A 15916-nucleotide genomic window follows, 5' to 3' on the forward strand; every position below is an offset into this window, starting at 1 on the left:
CTGTAACATGACCTGAATGTCTCTGTGAGTCCTACTGTAACATGACCTGAATGTCTCCGTGAGTCCTACTGTAACATGACCTGAATGTCTCTGTGAGTCCTACTGTAACATGACCTGAATGTCTCTGTGAGTCCTACTGTAACATGACCTGAATGTCTCTGAGTCCTACTGTAACATGACCTGAATGTCTCTGTGAGTCCTACTGTAACATGACCTGTAGCTTTACATGTCCAAAGCTCTATGAAGACTGCATGCCTTATTCTGAGACAAATGGAGGGTCCTGGATCCTTTTATTTTATATATCAAAATAGATTTGTGTTCCAAACTGTGACAAGTGAATTCATTAAATTATATTTTGTTGTGCAGTAAATACTGTGGAGATGTCTCTTTCTTAGAATTTCACTGTACAGGTGGAGCTGATTCTACAATAAGCTTCAAGACATAGCAAAAGACAACACCAATGGTGGATGGGCTATTTTAAACCTAAATAGACAGAATTCTTCAACTCAAGGGTTCTTCCTTGTTGTCTATCACCAAAGAAAAAGCAGAATTCATTAAAGGTAGACATGATGTTTAAAATTCCATATAAAACTTAGTTTAGGTAAAGCAGTGGTTCTCGAATGGTTTTGCATCGGGACACAAATTCAACAAGGTTGTTGTCTCAGTTGCGATCCAATACTAGCATCACCAAAATGCAATCTGGAAAACTATTTGAAATGCTATATTGATAGTAAATGTACAAATGATAAACTGGGAACAACAGTCCCACATTTTTTCATTGTGAATCATACCATGTTGCCCATATTCTTGATGAAGAATGTTAAACTCAATGATTTGAGACCTCTAAATCAGCGAAGTCTAAATAGCGCTGTTAATAACTATATTGAAAATACTGTGATTGAAAAATAGTTCAGATGTTAAATTATTAAAACATATAGGTTCATTATAATTTCTACAAACGTTATACTTGGTTTTAGTAGTTTAAGTTCAGACTGCACTATTCTTAATTTACAAATAATACAATTATAATTTTTTTTTTTTACTCAAGACACTCGCGACCCTTTCAAAACCTCGGTCGCGACCAACCAGTTGAGAATCAGTGAGCTAAATCATTAACGTTACAATTATGCACCACATGTAGCTAACCATCCATATATACAGATCTGTGTGTGATTCTGCACAAAGTCTGTGCAGTCACTGGCACTGTTTTTGCAGCAGAAATATTGGAGGAATACGCGCTAATTCTAACTGTTAGATATTTGTTTACAGAAATGCATGCATATTAATATACTCGTATTATTATCGCTGCACACTGCAGATATGTAAATACGGTAGAATAATTGTCGATAGACGAAATAGGTCGAAGACCAATGCAAGAAGGCTGTGCTAGCCAGGAAGCTAACTAGCTAGCTAACGTTAGTTTGTAGCTAGCTTGCCATTTTCAACCAGTGGCCAGCTAGTCAAGTTAGCCATGCTAATTGAACCGTGGTAGGTGTCAGCTTTGGTTATTAGAATTTATTGTAATGTCAATAAATTTCTACAAACCACATGCTCGTAGTTCATGCAAATGCACAACGAAGATGTTTGTGTGCTCACAAGACAATTCGTAAAGGAGAATGTCAACCTACATAACATTGGCTTGATAGCTAGCTAGCCTATGGTAGCATTTACTGTGACAATTTGACAGTTATTTGCCTGTCTGGTTGCATAGATATTTTTGTCTGAGATAGGCCTATTGACATAGCTATGTCTTACGAAATATAATATCATGATGCATTACATTTATATCATCGACATTATTGCAATTCACACATACCGCTCTTTCCACTGTCACTCAACCACACAAAAAGGGCTTTAGCTAGCTATGCAGATCATTATTTATTTTTAAATTATCATCATGCGCTGTTGTCTGTCCCACGCGCCCACTTATTCCCGCCCTTATAAATCACTTGCCTTGTCCAATCAGGCATGTTACTGTGGTCATTTGTGTGTAACCTTTATTTAACTAGGCATGTCAGTTAAGAACAAATTCTTATTTACAATGATGGCCTTGGGAACAGTGCCTTGTTCAGGAGCAGAACGACACATTTTTAACTTCGGGATTCGAGCTAGCAACCTTTTGGTTACTGGGCCAACACTAACCATTAGGCTACATACCCCATTTAGTACAGGACACTGCCACCTGCTAATGATTTACTATTAATTGTGATTTTGTACCTGTGGGATAAAAACTAAATATTGTAAGGATTTAGCTAGATCAGTTATATTATGTTACAGCACATACAATACTCTTGTTGAACATAATTTTATCTTTGCTTCCAGCAGGGTTGCACTGAGAGCTTGAGGTGACTGACTGCATGGTTAGGGGTGACCTGCAAGACTGCCAAGGAAACCCACTCCACCAAAGCAGGTGCATCACTCAGGTAACCTCACACATCCTATTATACCTCCTGACACAGTGGATACAACTTCATTACCTCTAAGCAGCCCGATGAGTATTTAAGGGGAGGCACCCGGCCCTGCAGTGGCCCATGCTCCGTACCCCCTTCCCTCCCTGCCTTCCCTCCCCTTCAAGCTGATTCAGAGCCGACAGACACTCTTCCAACCCACCCCGTCCCTCATCCTCAGGCCATGGCTGCGGGCACGGAGACGGTGCACTACATCCACCTGCACAACTCCAGCCAGTCTGTTCTGGAGGCTTTACGGACGCAGCGGCGTGAGGGCCTCTTCTGCGATGTGACGGTGCGCATCCACGACGCCTCGCTGCGTGCCCATGCCTGCGTGCTGGCCGCTGGCAGCCCCTTCTTCCAGGACAAGCTGCTGCTGGGCCACTCTGAGATCTCGGTGCCGCCGCTGGTCCCCGCTGAGACGGTGAAGCAGCTGGTGGATTTTATGTACAGCGGCTCGCTGGTGGTGGTGCAGTCGCAGGCCCTCTGCATCCTCACCGCCGCCAGCATCCTGCAGATTAAGACGGTCATCGACGAGTGCACCCAGATCATCTCCCAGAGGAAGGTGGCTGCTGCTGCGGCCGCCGCAGCAAGTGGAGGAGGAGGGGGGATGACAGCTGGGGTCCTGCCCAAGCAGGAGGAGCGGGGAGGGGGTAAAGGGAGGGACAGCGGTGGTGGTTGTATTGGTGGGGGTGGCGCAGTCAGCGGTGGTGGGGGTTACCAGAGCTTCTCGAACTTCGCATTGGGGGACTGCGGGGCGAGCAACATGGTCACAGGCCTGGGCGGAGCAAACTTGAACGTTAATGTTAGTGAGAGCGGCCCAGGAGGCGCCCTGGAGCAGGCTAACCCAGCGGGGCTGATGGCTCTAGCTGACATGGGCAGCCCCGGGGCCCTGTGTGGGGCTGACGGGCTAAGCTCAGGGGCCGCCGGGGTCCTCATGAAGAACTCAAATTGCACCCAGGATGTGAGGTACAAGCTGAGAGACCTGCTAGCTGCAACCGCTAACGGCGCCAATGCTGGAAGCTCAGGGAATCTCTCGGTCGGCTGCAGCTCTGGTGTCAGCAGCGTGGACAGCATTGGCCGGGACAGTATCCGCAGCAATGCGGCTGACCTCTCGGAGGAGCTCGTGGGGATGGACAGATACTGCGAGGAGGAGGAGATGGATGGACATCACAGAGGGAGAGACTTGGACAGAGACAGAGGGGCAGGAGGACACAGCCGCAAGCAGAGGCAGCCACTCAGGCTTCAGGTAAGTTCCCAATGGTTACAGTTGTAAGGCAGGCAGATATGCAGCCAGACATCATAAAGTGAATAAAGCAGGACTTCTAGACGGCAATTACTCTCATTGTGTCATTGCTGGGAATTAAGCTATAGATCTGAACGTCTCAGCAATAAACATAATTGAAAGGAAGTTGCTGTCCAGACGTTTTATATTAGGCTGTCCTCCTAGATAATGTTCCATGGACTGATTAAACAGTGAACACCCCTTCTATGGCTCATTAAACATGTTAAGTTTTGGATGGAGTACCAACTAGCACCTCTTTTTAGTTGTTGTTACATTGTACCTAAGCCAATTATGTATACTTAGAAAAAACGGTTCCAAAGGGGTTCTTCGGCTGTCCACATAGGGGAGCCCTTTTTGTTCCAGGTAGAACCCTTTTGGGTTCAATGTAGAACATGTAACCCAAAAGGGTTCTTCAAACCCTTTTAGGTTCTAAATTGCACCTTTTTTCTTAATTTGTCCATTGAGAAATTGATATCTAAGCAATAAGGGAGTGTGATATATGGCCAATAATCTACAGCTAAGGGCTGTTCTTATGCACAATGTAACGCATAGTTCCTGGATACAGCCCTTAGCTGTGGTATATTGGCCATACACTACAAACCCCCAATGTGCCTTATTGTTATTATAAACTGGTTTCCAACATAATTAGAACATTAAACAAGTATTTTTTGTCATACCCGTGGTATACGGTCTGATAAACCACGGCTTTCAGCCAATCAGGCATGCAGGGCTCGAACGACCCGGGTTTATAATTGTCTTTTTACTGTCTTCACATTCCTGACCATACACCACAGTTTGAAACACCAATTTTAGACTCTATACTCTAATTGACTATATATTTTTCTTTACCTTCTCTTAGGTTCTTGTAGGAGAGGAAGTGGTGGTGAAGGATGAAGGCGTGCAGGAGCCGGATGGAGGGGTCTTTGGCTTGGAGGAGGGAAGACGGGTTGAAGGGCAGGAGGGCACACAGGAATCCATGGCAACCTTCGGCCAGGTGAGTCTTGTTTTGTCCTAGACAGCAACTTGTTGTTGGTGCATGGTGCTGGCAAAAAATACCAGGGTTGTGGGTTCAAAATCCGTATGGGCTGCATGTTCGGAATCTGTAAATTGCTTTGGATAAAAGTGTCTATACTCATTATTTTATCATTATCACAGTTTTATAGACATTTCAAGGTTATGTATTAGGGCTAATTAAGTTAGTAAATAGTCATAAGTGAATTTTGTCTCTCTGTCTTACAGGAGGGTGTGTTCTATGATGAGGCTGGAGTTTTCTCCCCCGAGGCTTTCTGGCCCCAGAACGAGCCGGCTCAGGCCATGTCCTTCAACCCCAGAGGAAGAGGAAACAAGCTACTGTCTCCATCTACCTCCTCACAGTCCATCAACAACCAGGTCAGTTACAAATGTAAACATCGTTTTAAAATAGTTATTGCAACAATTTGTAGACTTTAATCATGAAAGTCGTTGGTGGCCATTATTTCAATTCCTGTTTCCCTTTCAGCTACTTTTTCAGTACCCAGTCAGCCAATCACAGCCATCAGCCTCATTCTTTGTGGGCGGACCGATGGTGATTGACAGCATGGCCGGAACGGAGCACAGCCAACAGGCTCCGCCCCCGGCACCAATGACCCCTGCTCTGTCAACCTGTGGCACGCCAGGCCCCTCCCCTTCCTCCCAGGGTTCTGAGACGTCCTTCGACTGCACTCATTGTGGGAAATCGTTACGTTCCAGGAAGAACTACAGCAAGCACATGTTCATACACTCCGGTAGCCACCACTTTCTATATATACTAGTTACTATCACTTCCTACAAAACATTTACTGTTCATGATTGTTGTATACACATGTTAAAACTCCACATAACAGATGTCATACTAACAGATCTTAGTATGACATCTACACATGTCATACTAACAGATCCTATTTTCTGTTGTGTGTGCCTCAGGTCAAAAGCCTCATCAGTGCAGCATCTGCTGGCGCTCCTTCTCCCTGCGCGACTACCTCCTCAAGCACATGGTGGTGCACACGGGCGTGCGCGCCTTCCAGTGCTCTGTGTGCGGCAAGCGCTTCACACAGAAGAGCTCACTCAACGTGCATATGCGCACGCACCGGGCCGAGCGCACCTTCCAGTGCACCGTGTGCCACCGGGCCTTCACCCACCGCACCCTGCTGGAGCGCCATGCCCTGCAACACGCCCATCACGGGGCCAACCAGGGCCAAGGGCAGGGACAGGGCCTCCTGGAGACCCCCAAACACAGCCCTCCAGCCCTGGCAGGGCCCTCGGGCATGTGCGGCCCAGCTGGGATGGGCGGCACCATGACCAACATGCCCAGCCACGGGCCTCCCTCCTAGAGGGAGAGAGGGGGGGGGGGGCCCAATCTCAAACTGATCCATCACCCCTATCCTGGAGCCCTTTTCTGTTCCGAGAGGATTGCTAGGTATGAGCAACATGATTGATGCTCCATCTAGACCTATTGGAGGCTGGATGGAGTATGTGCCATATTTCTCACACCTATGAAGCCCTTGCAGATATGCAAGAGGGAGTTGCCAATGATGGAAAAAATGGGTGATAATTGGTTTGCGATTGGAGAAGAAAAAGAGAGGAAAAGGGAGAGAAGCAGAAAGCTGTTCGAGACTAATTGCTGGAGATTGAAGGGAGGACATGTAGGAGGGGTGAGAAAGAGAGAGACAGAAAAGGGAAAGGGAGAGAGAAAGCAAAACAAGCCACAGCTAGAAAAAGAGTGCAGGGTGATGAACCGATGAAGAAGAGAGCGAATGTATCAATGAGAGTTACCATCATACATCAAGACGACATAGGAACACTATTACATGCAGGAGGCACTGGACGACCCAGGATCATATACCTCTAAACAGGAAGAGACAAGAAATGAATTAAGGACACAACTTTTATTTTGAAATGTGACAAACGTTTCAGCATGTTTTACACACCTCAAAGAATACCTCGGCGGTCCAAAGACAGGCATTATGCTACACATGTTTAATAGCTACTTCAAACAGCAAAACAGTGGGAACTAAAGCTACCTGAAATCCCTTCCTTTTAAAACCTTACTAAAAAGAGTTGACATAATATTCCTTTACATTGTCGATATGAGTTTATTTGTCGCTCATTTGTGATTTATTGATGAAGACGAAAACAATAAGGCAATGAATTAAAAAAGTGAAAAGGGATCTTTCAACTATAAGTGACACTTTTTGGGATAAATTTGAAAATCTGTACTTTTATCAGGCTTTTTAATCCATGTGTATGGGGTTATGTGTGCTTTTGGGGCACTTGCCAATAAATGGGAAGGTTTGTTGCTGTGAACTATAAAAATGTTCTCCAACGGCTTCATTTTATACTTAATGAAAATGTTTTTATTGTAACGAAATAAATCATGAGGAAAATACAATCACCCAGAGTGGAATTAATTACCACGTTAATATTTATTACAATTTGACAATGATACTATGCATAATACATTTTTGCACATTGTGTAATTTAATTCAGCTTTATATGTTGTCCTACCCTAGATATTTGACCTTAGAAAAATATATTTGCCCTAAGATTACCAATGTATATTATATCATGGAGATCTTAAAATGTTTAGTCTTTTGTTTCCAACCTCCCACCTTAAAGGTGATTTTAGATATGCAGTAAATAGACACTCCTAAACATAAAGGGCAACTGAGCCAGTAAGACCAGTAATACCCCTTTAAGATCCCTTCTGGTCCTCACTATAAATTTTACATAAAATGTCCCCCACAATGAAGAAACATTCTACTTGATCAGGATGATCTCCTTGAGCTACGCATGATTTATAGATCAGTTAAATCTGTTCTGCATATAGTTCCGGCCAACCCTTGTGAACAAACAGGTGATTAGGCTGTTCCAGAGATTTTCATATCCTCAGCAACTCAAATGTTTCTAGTACATTTTGTCTGAGGTGGACCTGTGTACAGTACTGTATTATGTGTGCTTAAAGCCATGTCAGAAGAACGCAACCATTATTGTAATGATGTACTGTGTTTTGCATTTTTTTATTTAGCTTTCTTTGAAGGGGATGATAAATGTCTTATTTTTTTTGTGCAAATTTGAATATAACTGCAAGTCAAATATGTCATAATAAAATATGTAATTTTATAAAGCACCAATCATGCTATGTATACCACATGTTTTATGTATGGAAAAGCTAAAAGGCATGATATAACTTTTTATGAAAAATTACATGTACGTACTTCAATGGCTTTATTGAATTTTAAAACATGATTTTAAACATTTCAAACATTTCTTTCTCCAAATAAAGTATGGCTACAAGCCAACTTGTTGTCCTACAGTTGATTATTTGACCAAAAGGTATAGGGGGTTAAAACAAGCGTATGTATTCTTATCAAAATACTTTTGAATATCTTTTGTTTTAGGTTTGGTTTTATCCCATACTAAAAACAAGTAATACATTTTGCTGTTGACCAATTTCACAGTTTTCTGTTAAGTCTACATCCCTTGATCCTAACCAATTTAAATGAGAGACAATATAAAATGCTTTCTTTTCTTAAACGCTATAGATAATCTTTTTCTTTCCAGATTGAGCATTTGAAGGTCTGGCTGGTAGTGCCGGAACTCTGGCCAGAAGGCATCTGTTACTCAACAACATCTGTTCCTGTTACTCTCTTTTTTTCCCAGCATGCCAAGGGACACACAGGCTCTCCCAAGGGTGGCCTTTTGTGTGGCCCCATTGTCAATTCCATCATTGTCTACTGCTGAAGTCTGTTCCCATGATGCCACGAGGCAGGCTATATTATACCCGCCTTTAGAGGCCAACCTTAGGGTTGACAATTTAGTTACTTTATTGTGTCCCAACGTTTTGGGCTTAAAACAAATATGATTTCTTCGCTGGGCTATTAAGGAATCAAACGTGTAGAAAATAGAAAAATGTTAGAATCAATGGGGGAAGTAAAAAAATCAGATTTTTGAAGAATTTGACTACAGATATCAAATATTATAGTAGATGTATTATAAAGCATATTCAACAAGAAAAACATTTGGATAAGTTACATTGACTGGGTGTTTGTCAGTGTTGTGAACTGAACATTCATCAATAGTTTACATTGTTTCTTGCGTCATATAAGGATGTTTTTAAAAAAGCATTAGTTTGCATTTATCACATTTTTCCATCGGAGTAGTACATCAAGCGTGGGGACATTGTTTTTTATGAATAGCCCCCGTTGGTCTCCACGGAAACACTTTCAACTCCTGGCAGTGACCAACAGCATCGGCATAGAATAGCCCACCATGGGGTAGACAACAGATGTTACTGATTAACTTTCCTCACAGAACCCAAAGAATGGCTAGGCATGGGCTGACAAACCACAGTCACAAAAAAGTTGTACTTTCAATTATATTTATTCATTAAAAAACAGTCGCAGAGGCAGCAACAATAATAAAATGTTGTACAATCCCTCTTACTTTAAATAACATTTCTTTAAAACAAATTCCTTGACCTGAAGTGCCTTTGCAAATATCAGCATAAAAAAATGTATTTAAATATTCATAACATAGCAAATATACAATATAATAAAAAAATAATAATAATACAAAATCCTTAAATTAAATTAAATTATACAACTTTAAATCATACTTCTTTTTTTAATCATACAACTTATTTTAATTTTTTTACAAATGGACAAAATCCGTATCGAAGCAAAAAAAGATTTTAACACAAAGTTTTCATCTCCAAAAACAATCAATACAATGTCATAAATTGTTCGGGGGGCTTTGAAACAACACACTTCAGTTTTACACAGTGATATAGTATACGTAGTACAGTCCTCACAGGTCTAGAGATTGGATCAGAATCCATGTTAACAGCCTTGTACAGGCCAGTATGGCCAAACATCCACCTTTTGATGCAGTTCATGTGCTCAGCAACAGCTTGTGGGGATAAAGAAAAGGGCTGGGTGCAAATGTTGCAAAAACTTCAAACCTACGTTTCTGTTACAACCGAAACCGAAGACATCGTACATCACCTCTATCATGACTGTTTGTCCATTTTTCGATCTCGTTATAAAAACTTTGCTTGAGGTCGCTTTGAAAGGTAAAAAAGTTTTGCCCCACCGATTCCTAACCCACAGGCCTGCACTTATTTTCCAGTAGAGAACCAGCTCACTCTGAATATCAGTTAAACGTCTCAGTATCAGCAGCAGTCTCAAGGCGGGACACCTCCCCCTAGGGTTAGAGCAGCATTTAAAGGAGTATAAAAACTCTCCCATAGAGCAAATGAGCAACGGACAGCCTATTGGTGGTTTGCGTTACACCTATGGAGACAAGAGAGAAACAAAATGCGCATTACTTGTTGTTTACAAAGCTCGTAGGGAAATGCAGTGACTTTATCAAACAATTATGAATGAGGAAAAGTGAAGAGAAGTATCCAAACTCACCTCAGTTGCAATTATACATTCGTCCTTCTCCTCCGACATGACAAACACGGATTTGTACTTGGTGTCTGCACATGCGGACATTTCTGGAAGTTTCATTTCATTTCTTGAAGTTTCTGATGTGTCACTGTTGGAAGAGAGACAAAGATCCATATTAGTCATCTGACAGTCAAATGATTTTTGGATTTTTTTTCATGTTATATGATTACATCTATTATCTTATTGTGTGTTCTTTACCTTTTTAAATGTTTGCTGCGTTTATTTCTGCACTCCTCATACTCAAAACTCGAGTCCAAAGCTTGGCATTTCTCTTCGTAAGCTGAGGCCTCCAAGCTCAGCATTGACTCTTTGGCCACCTGCTCGTACTTCACCTCATGCACAAGGTTATAGTCCGCCGGCGGCTGGCGGCTCTTGTAGCTGCTCCGACACGACGGCGATGGTCCGTCCATGTCGGCATCGCTTCCGAAGTCCATTTTCTTATTGATGTTCTTGACACCTGGCTGTGGCCCGAGCCCTACGACGCTTACCGACAGGTCCTTATCACCCCGGTGACAGTTATTGGTCAGGTTGTTTATGGTCTCACCTTCGCTGACGGTGGCATCGCCCTGGCTACCACGCAGCACCTTGTTGCGAACGCAGCCAACCAGCACTGCACACCCTGCTAGCACAAGCAGCACCAGAGCTGTCCCAGACCCCACCGCCATCCAGGGGATCTCCGAGCCTCGGATAGCTGCATGGTCTGGGAGCAGGAACTGGCAGTTGCGGCCACCGTAACCAGGCACGCAAGCGCACACATAGCGGTTGTTTCTCTCGTGGCAGGTGGCGCTGTTGTGGCAAGGGTTGTGCTCGCAGCGGCTTATGGGAGAACTGCAGTTGCGGCCCGTGTAGCCCGGGGGGCAGGTGCAGGTGTAGCCATCAAGACCCTCCTGGCATGTACCACCATTTTGGCAGGGGTAGATGGAGCACTCGTTGCCAGTGTGGTCGCAGTTCATGCCTGTGAAGCCATCGGGACACTGGCACAGGTAGGAGTTGACGAGATCCACACACCGGGCACCTAGTGTGAGAGGCAGAGCGATTGGGAATTAATGGGTGGTCAATAATGTGGGGGCAGGCTGTAGTCTGAAAGGTACCTGTTTACATTTTTTAAAGTACATAAATTGAGATCTGAAAACATATTTGTGTAAATTGTTCAATTAGCCCTTACCATTGGAGCATGGGCTGGAGGTGCAGTGGTCAATCTTCTTCTCGCAGTTGAAGCCAGCGTAGCCGGTGGGGCACTGGCAGAAGTATCCGCCATCAGGGTTGTCGGCACAGCGGCCTCCGTTGAAGCAGGGACCATTGGCGCAAGTCATGGCGCTCAGCTCGCAGGTGTTGCCGTAGAAACCAGGAGGGCAAGCACAGGCATGCGTGTTCTCCATATCCTTTGAGAAAAAGATTGAAACATAAGCTTAACAAATACATTCCTCCAAAATGCATTAGATCACCATCACAACAACAGTGATTGCCCACATCTTCCAAATCCTTGTTGTAATTGAGTGTACATTTTAACACAATGATGTAGTTGTACAGTACTTACAGTGCAGCTTCCTCCATTTCGACAGGGGTTCAGGGTGCATTCGTTGACCTCAATCTCACAAGCATCTCCAGTGAAGCCCGGTCTGCAGGAACAGGTGTAGCTCCCCTGGCCAGTGTTGCTACAAGTGGCTCCATTCATACAGGGCTTGTGGTGAGTGCAGTAGTTCAGATCTGGAGGAGGACAAGCAGCACATGTGGATTAGTCCATTAGTCCCAATGGAACATATGGCAGAACAACAACAGCAGCAGCCCAACTAATGTCTTTCTGTCACTCTCACATTTTTTTTATTAATTTTTTTCACATTTTCTCTCACAACCTAGCTCTTTGTCACTGTTTGTGTCATCTCTCTAAATCCCCCTCTCACCCCCTTCTCTCTCTCCATCCCTCTCTTTCCCCTCCCTCTCTCTCCAGTAGGACTCACCTTGGTTACAGAAGAGGCCTCCCCACCCCTCCTGACAGTTGCACTGCCACGGCTGCTGGCAGGTCCCATGGAGGCAGCCTGGGTAACGGATGCACTCATCACAGTACCGCCCTTTGAAACCCACTCTGCACCTGTCACACAATAATTACAACACATTGGTTAGAAACCCACTCAAATTTCTCTTTATTTCACAGATTATTTCTGAAAATATTAACTGAGAAAGTGTTTTAATACATGAAAATCATAGTTGTCTTTTCTCTAACTTACTTGCACTCCCCAGGCTTCTCACAGAAGCCGTGTTCGTCGTCACATCCCGGAAGGCAGAGAGCTACAAAGGAGACAAACATGGGGTAAGAACCATGGCAAAATAAAAACACTTCTTACACATATGCTCTTTGTTAAGTTTGGCTTTGAGCAACAACAAAAAACGTATTGCTTAAATCTGAACAAATTCATTAAAAGGGGGAGCAACTAAACCCATTAGCTGTTTTACCTAAAAAACAACACAATCTCCTTATCACGGTGGAAGAATATTCCGTTTAACATAGTGCATAGAGACAATGGGAGGGTGCACACGGCAAACTCTCTCTCGCTATCCCTCTTTCAGTATAGGCCCCTTTTTCATCGCTGTGGGTCAAAACTCTTTTATTCATTCTGTGCACACAACTCCCCCTAATGTCTCGGATTGGGGCAGATAAGAGTGGACAGCTGGTGAGTATGATGCCAGTGCACGACAGCTGCTACATTGTCTACTCTCTCCCCGCAGCTGCCCACTTCAAACAATACCTCACCCGCATAAGCCAATCAGCGGCCAACCCACTCCAAGAGTAACGAATCGGACGTAGCATGTAAATTTATGGCACGCGTGAGATTATTCCGAAAACTTTCCTCCGCCCGATTTGAATAAATAAAGTGGTCGTGTGTATGGGAGTGTGTGGGCGCGTGGTGTTTTCGTACAAGTTGCCTCCATTTTAAAATGTCTATAGCCACGCCACCTAACATAAAAAGTAACGTCTATTTAGCTACCATAATAATGTTATTTGACATGAAAAAGTGCATATATGTAAAACATGAATAACAATCATATTTAGTCAAATATTTCCCCCAAAACACCTGAACATCAAGTTTCACTTACGTTCTGTGCAGTAATGGCCTTTCCACCCGGCGTCACAGACAATCTCTCCGCGCTCTCCACAGGTGAAGTGGCCGAAGGCATCGTCTCGTGGGCGGCAGAAGACCGAGCAGCCATCGCCATAGTAGTGCTCATCACAGACAAAGCGGTAGGAGTACCTCAACTCGGTTCTTCCTCCCGTATGCAGGTCCTGAGACCAGTCATCTCCTACCGTCAGATGTCTCTGGGTGGTCATTGTGCTGATAACACGGTCTGGGTTTTCTACCGATGGAAATAAGAACGGAACTTTAGCGAAATGTGTGTAAATGTAAGTTATCCTCGACCTCAAACCACGTAAAGCCAAACAACTGTAGGACAGTTTATTTTGATCATACCTATTGAAAGATCGTCTTTGGAGTCGGTGTGCAGAGCTTCAATGATCAGCGAGAACGTCCCCTGAGGACATAAACAAATAGCATCATAAGACAGGTGGCCAACGGAGAAGGGGAACGAGATAGGCCCATCTAACATGTTCTCTATACTAGAAGGTAAAATAACATTTCGAGACGATAATACAAACATATACAAGACGAACATGTTTATATATACGTTTAGTCTTGAATAAACCACTCTATGTAAATGAACCAACTTGTACGCACGGATTTCTAAAGACCTCGTCACTAGAGGTTTATATGAATTACTTGTTTATGAATTAACCCAAGGAAGAGTACTCACCGGCCATGTGAAACCGAAGTTAATTCTGATGGGATTGGTGAATGAACTGTCAGACATGGCTTCCGGAACTTGGAAAGAGTTTGACCCAAGAACAGGCGTTATAGCGCCGCCGTAGTTACAAGGTGGCTCTGGTGATGCGTTTGGCTGATAATGTTTCAGACAGATTCTGAAAAACGTTTTACATTCACACTGTTGCTGATAAACCGACGTCAACCCTCCCTTGCAGCAGTTCATGTTGCCCTGAACCCCTTTCTTGTTCAAAAACTCCTGCAACTTCAGTTCGAAAACTCCTGAACAAAAACCCTGTTGAAATAATTGTATATATTACACAATCATTAACATAGGCTCTGTGATGTAAAATCTTGAAATGGTTATCAATTGAATAGTACGGTAACTGTGTTGTGTAGTTGTCTTACCTTGCATATCAAGACGAGCATAACCGCAACTGTCAGAAGAATAGCGCGCCCCATATTAAACAAGTACAAATAAATAAATAGGAAAAAGTATTGGAGCGACTCAGCTCAATTTAGGCTCAATATGCCTCCTTTCAAATCATGTTCTGGGAATGAATCATTGAGCACGCTTCTTCTCTTAAGAGGTATTCTCATCAGTTTCTGGTGTCAGCCACGCCGATTTCATTCATGTCCAAGAAACAAAAAGATAATCCAAAATAGATATTGGAACTGCCCTGAACTGTCTTCAAAATTCCGTTACAATGCGATAATCCCACTCCAAAAATGTAAAAAAAAAAAATTGACACAGTTTGTTCCCTGTTAAAACGAAGAGGGCAACAAATGTAGGAAATTGCTTTTGTGTGACGTGGTCTATCCCAAGGAAAGAGTTGTCACTGATCCAACATACTTCCCCGCCACCTTCTTCCTTCTTTCCTCAACATGAATTGTGCGTCTGTCTTGAGTGAAGGCCGCCTGCCGCCAGTTTTATATGGGCTGGCGCATGCTAGGGTAATAAGATGCAAATGAGCTACCCCCCCCCCCCCCCCCCCCCCCCCCCAATCTGGCTCAAGGGATCACAATGGATACCTCTCCAAGCCCAATCGTCTCAAATCACAAGCTAGTCTTGGGTCAGAAAATTGAAAATGGAGGAATGTCAAAGTATTCCAGCAAACTGTATGAGACTGTCTCAGCAACCTGTCCTGGAATGACTCACTTTCCACAACATTAGAGATTCAAAAATATAGCACATAATAACAAAACAGAATGGTTAATTTATTTATTCCAGTTTAAACCAGATTTCAGTTATAACTATATATCAGTATTTCACAGTAATGTATTGTACAGATCTGCCTACACTTGGTGTTTAAGCTTATTTATACATGTAGATGGGGTAGTTAACTTTTTATGTTAGGAAAGAAAACAACATTTATGTTTTTCTAACATTTTCAGGGAGAGTTCTGAAAAAGCCAAAATATGGCGTGCCATGCGTAGTGTATTTGTCAAACCCTGACTCAGTTGATTGTGCAGCATAACTCCACCCTCTTCAAACATTTAGGCATTTCTAGTTGTGGGAAAATCGAATACTTTGAATTAAGGATTGAGTAATGAAAACATTCTCTGGCAAGGGTGTGTGGTGAAGTAAAGTAGAAAAAAACATTTGTATGGGCACAGTTTTTCTTTCGCTTTTCCTTTTGCATTCTGTGGAGTGAAGAAAAGGTGTGTGCGTGTGTGTGCGTGCGTGCACGTGTGGGTATGTGAGTGTGTGCGAGAGAGAGAGAGAGAGAGACATCCGCGTGGCCGCCCTGAGGGCACTTTGTTATTGTGTGCTGAAGGAATAAGTTTGCTCTCCCTCTCTCTGTGCGCTCAGCTGTATGGTAATTCCGCAGCACCTGCTCTCCCCTTAATATACAGTGAGTGAGCTTCCTTGGGCGCGCGGTGCTATCCGCACACAATTACAAT

The 15916-nt window shown here is 43.4% G+C and overlaps 2 protein-coding genes across 4 annotated transcripts; one reads left to right on the top strand and one right to left on the bottom strand.

Moving 5' to 3' along the window:
• Window positions 1-236: 236 nt before the first annotated feature.
• On the top strand, window positions 237-8048 carry LOC109888960 (zinc finger and BTB domain-containing protein 45). Of its 3 annotated transcripts, none has more exons than XM_031830661.1 (7): window positions 237-560; window positions 2323-2423; window positions 2629-3696; window positions 4592-4726; window positions 4972-5121; window positions 5231-5495; window positions 5674-8048. In XM_031830661.1, the coding sequence occupies exons 2-7, from the start codon at window positions 2358-2360 to the stop codon at window positions 6078-6080; spliced, it is 2091 nt and encodes a 696-aa protein (XP_031686521.1). In that variant the 5' UTR covers window positions 237-560; window positions 2323-2357; the 3' UTR covers window positions 6081-8048. The 3 variants fall into 3 exon arrangements, with proteins under 3 accessions (XP_031686521.1, XP_020335699.1, XP_031686518.1); XM_020480110.2 differs by lacking the exon at window positions 237-560 and adding an exon at window positions 1111-1488; XM_031830658.1 differs by lacking the exon at window positions 237-560 and adding an exon at window positions 1111-1488 and having other exon boundaries at window positions 2326-2423.
• A 1064-nt stretch (window positions 8049-9112) lies between these two features.
• On the bottom strand, window positions 9113-14915 carry LOC109887830 (delta-like protein A). The gene is made up of 11 exons (XM_031830672.1): window positions 14420-14915; window positions 14004-14306; window positions 13664-13724; window positions 13293-13550; window positions 12425-12485; window positions 12158-12288; window positions 11737-11906; window positions 11365-11581; window positions 10398-11214; window positions 10164-10287; window positions 9113-10040 (listed from the first exon to the last, which is right to left on the bottom strand). Exons 1-11 carry the CDS (start codon window positions 14471-14473, stop codon window positions 10035-10037), a joined length of 2202 nt encoding a protein of 733 aa, XP_031686532.1. The 5' UTR covers window positions 14474-14915; the 3' UTR covers window positions 9113-10034.
• Between the last annotated feature and the right edge of the window lie 1001 nt (window positions 14916-15916).

The sequence above is a fragment of the Oncorhynchus kisutch genome, linkage group LG1 (genome assembly GCF_002021735.2).
Source record: "Oncorhynchus kisutch isolate 150728-3 linkage group LG1, Okis_V2, whole genome shotgun sequence".
Classification (NCBI taxonomy): domain Eukaryota; kingdom Metazoa; phylum Chordata; class Actinopteri; order Salmoniformes; family Salmonidae; genus Oncorhynchus; species Oncorhynchus kisutch.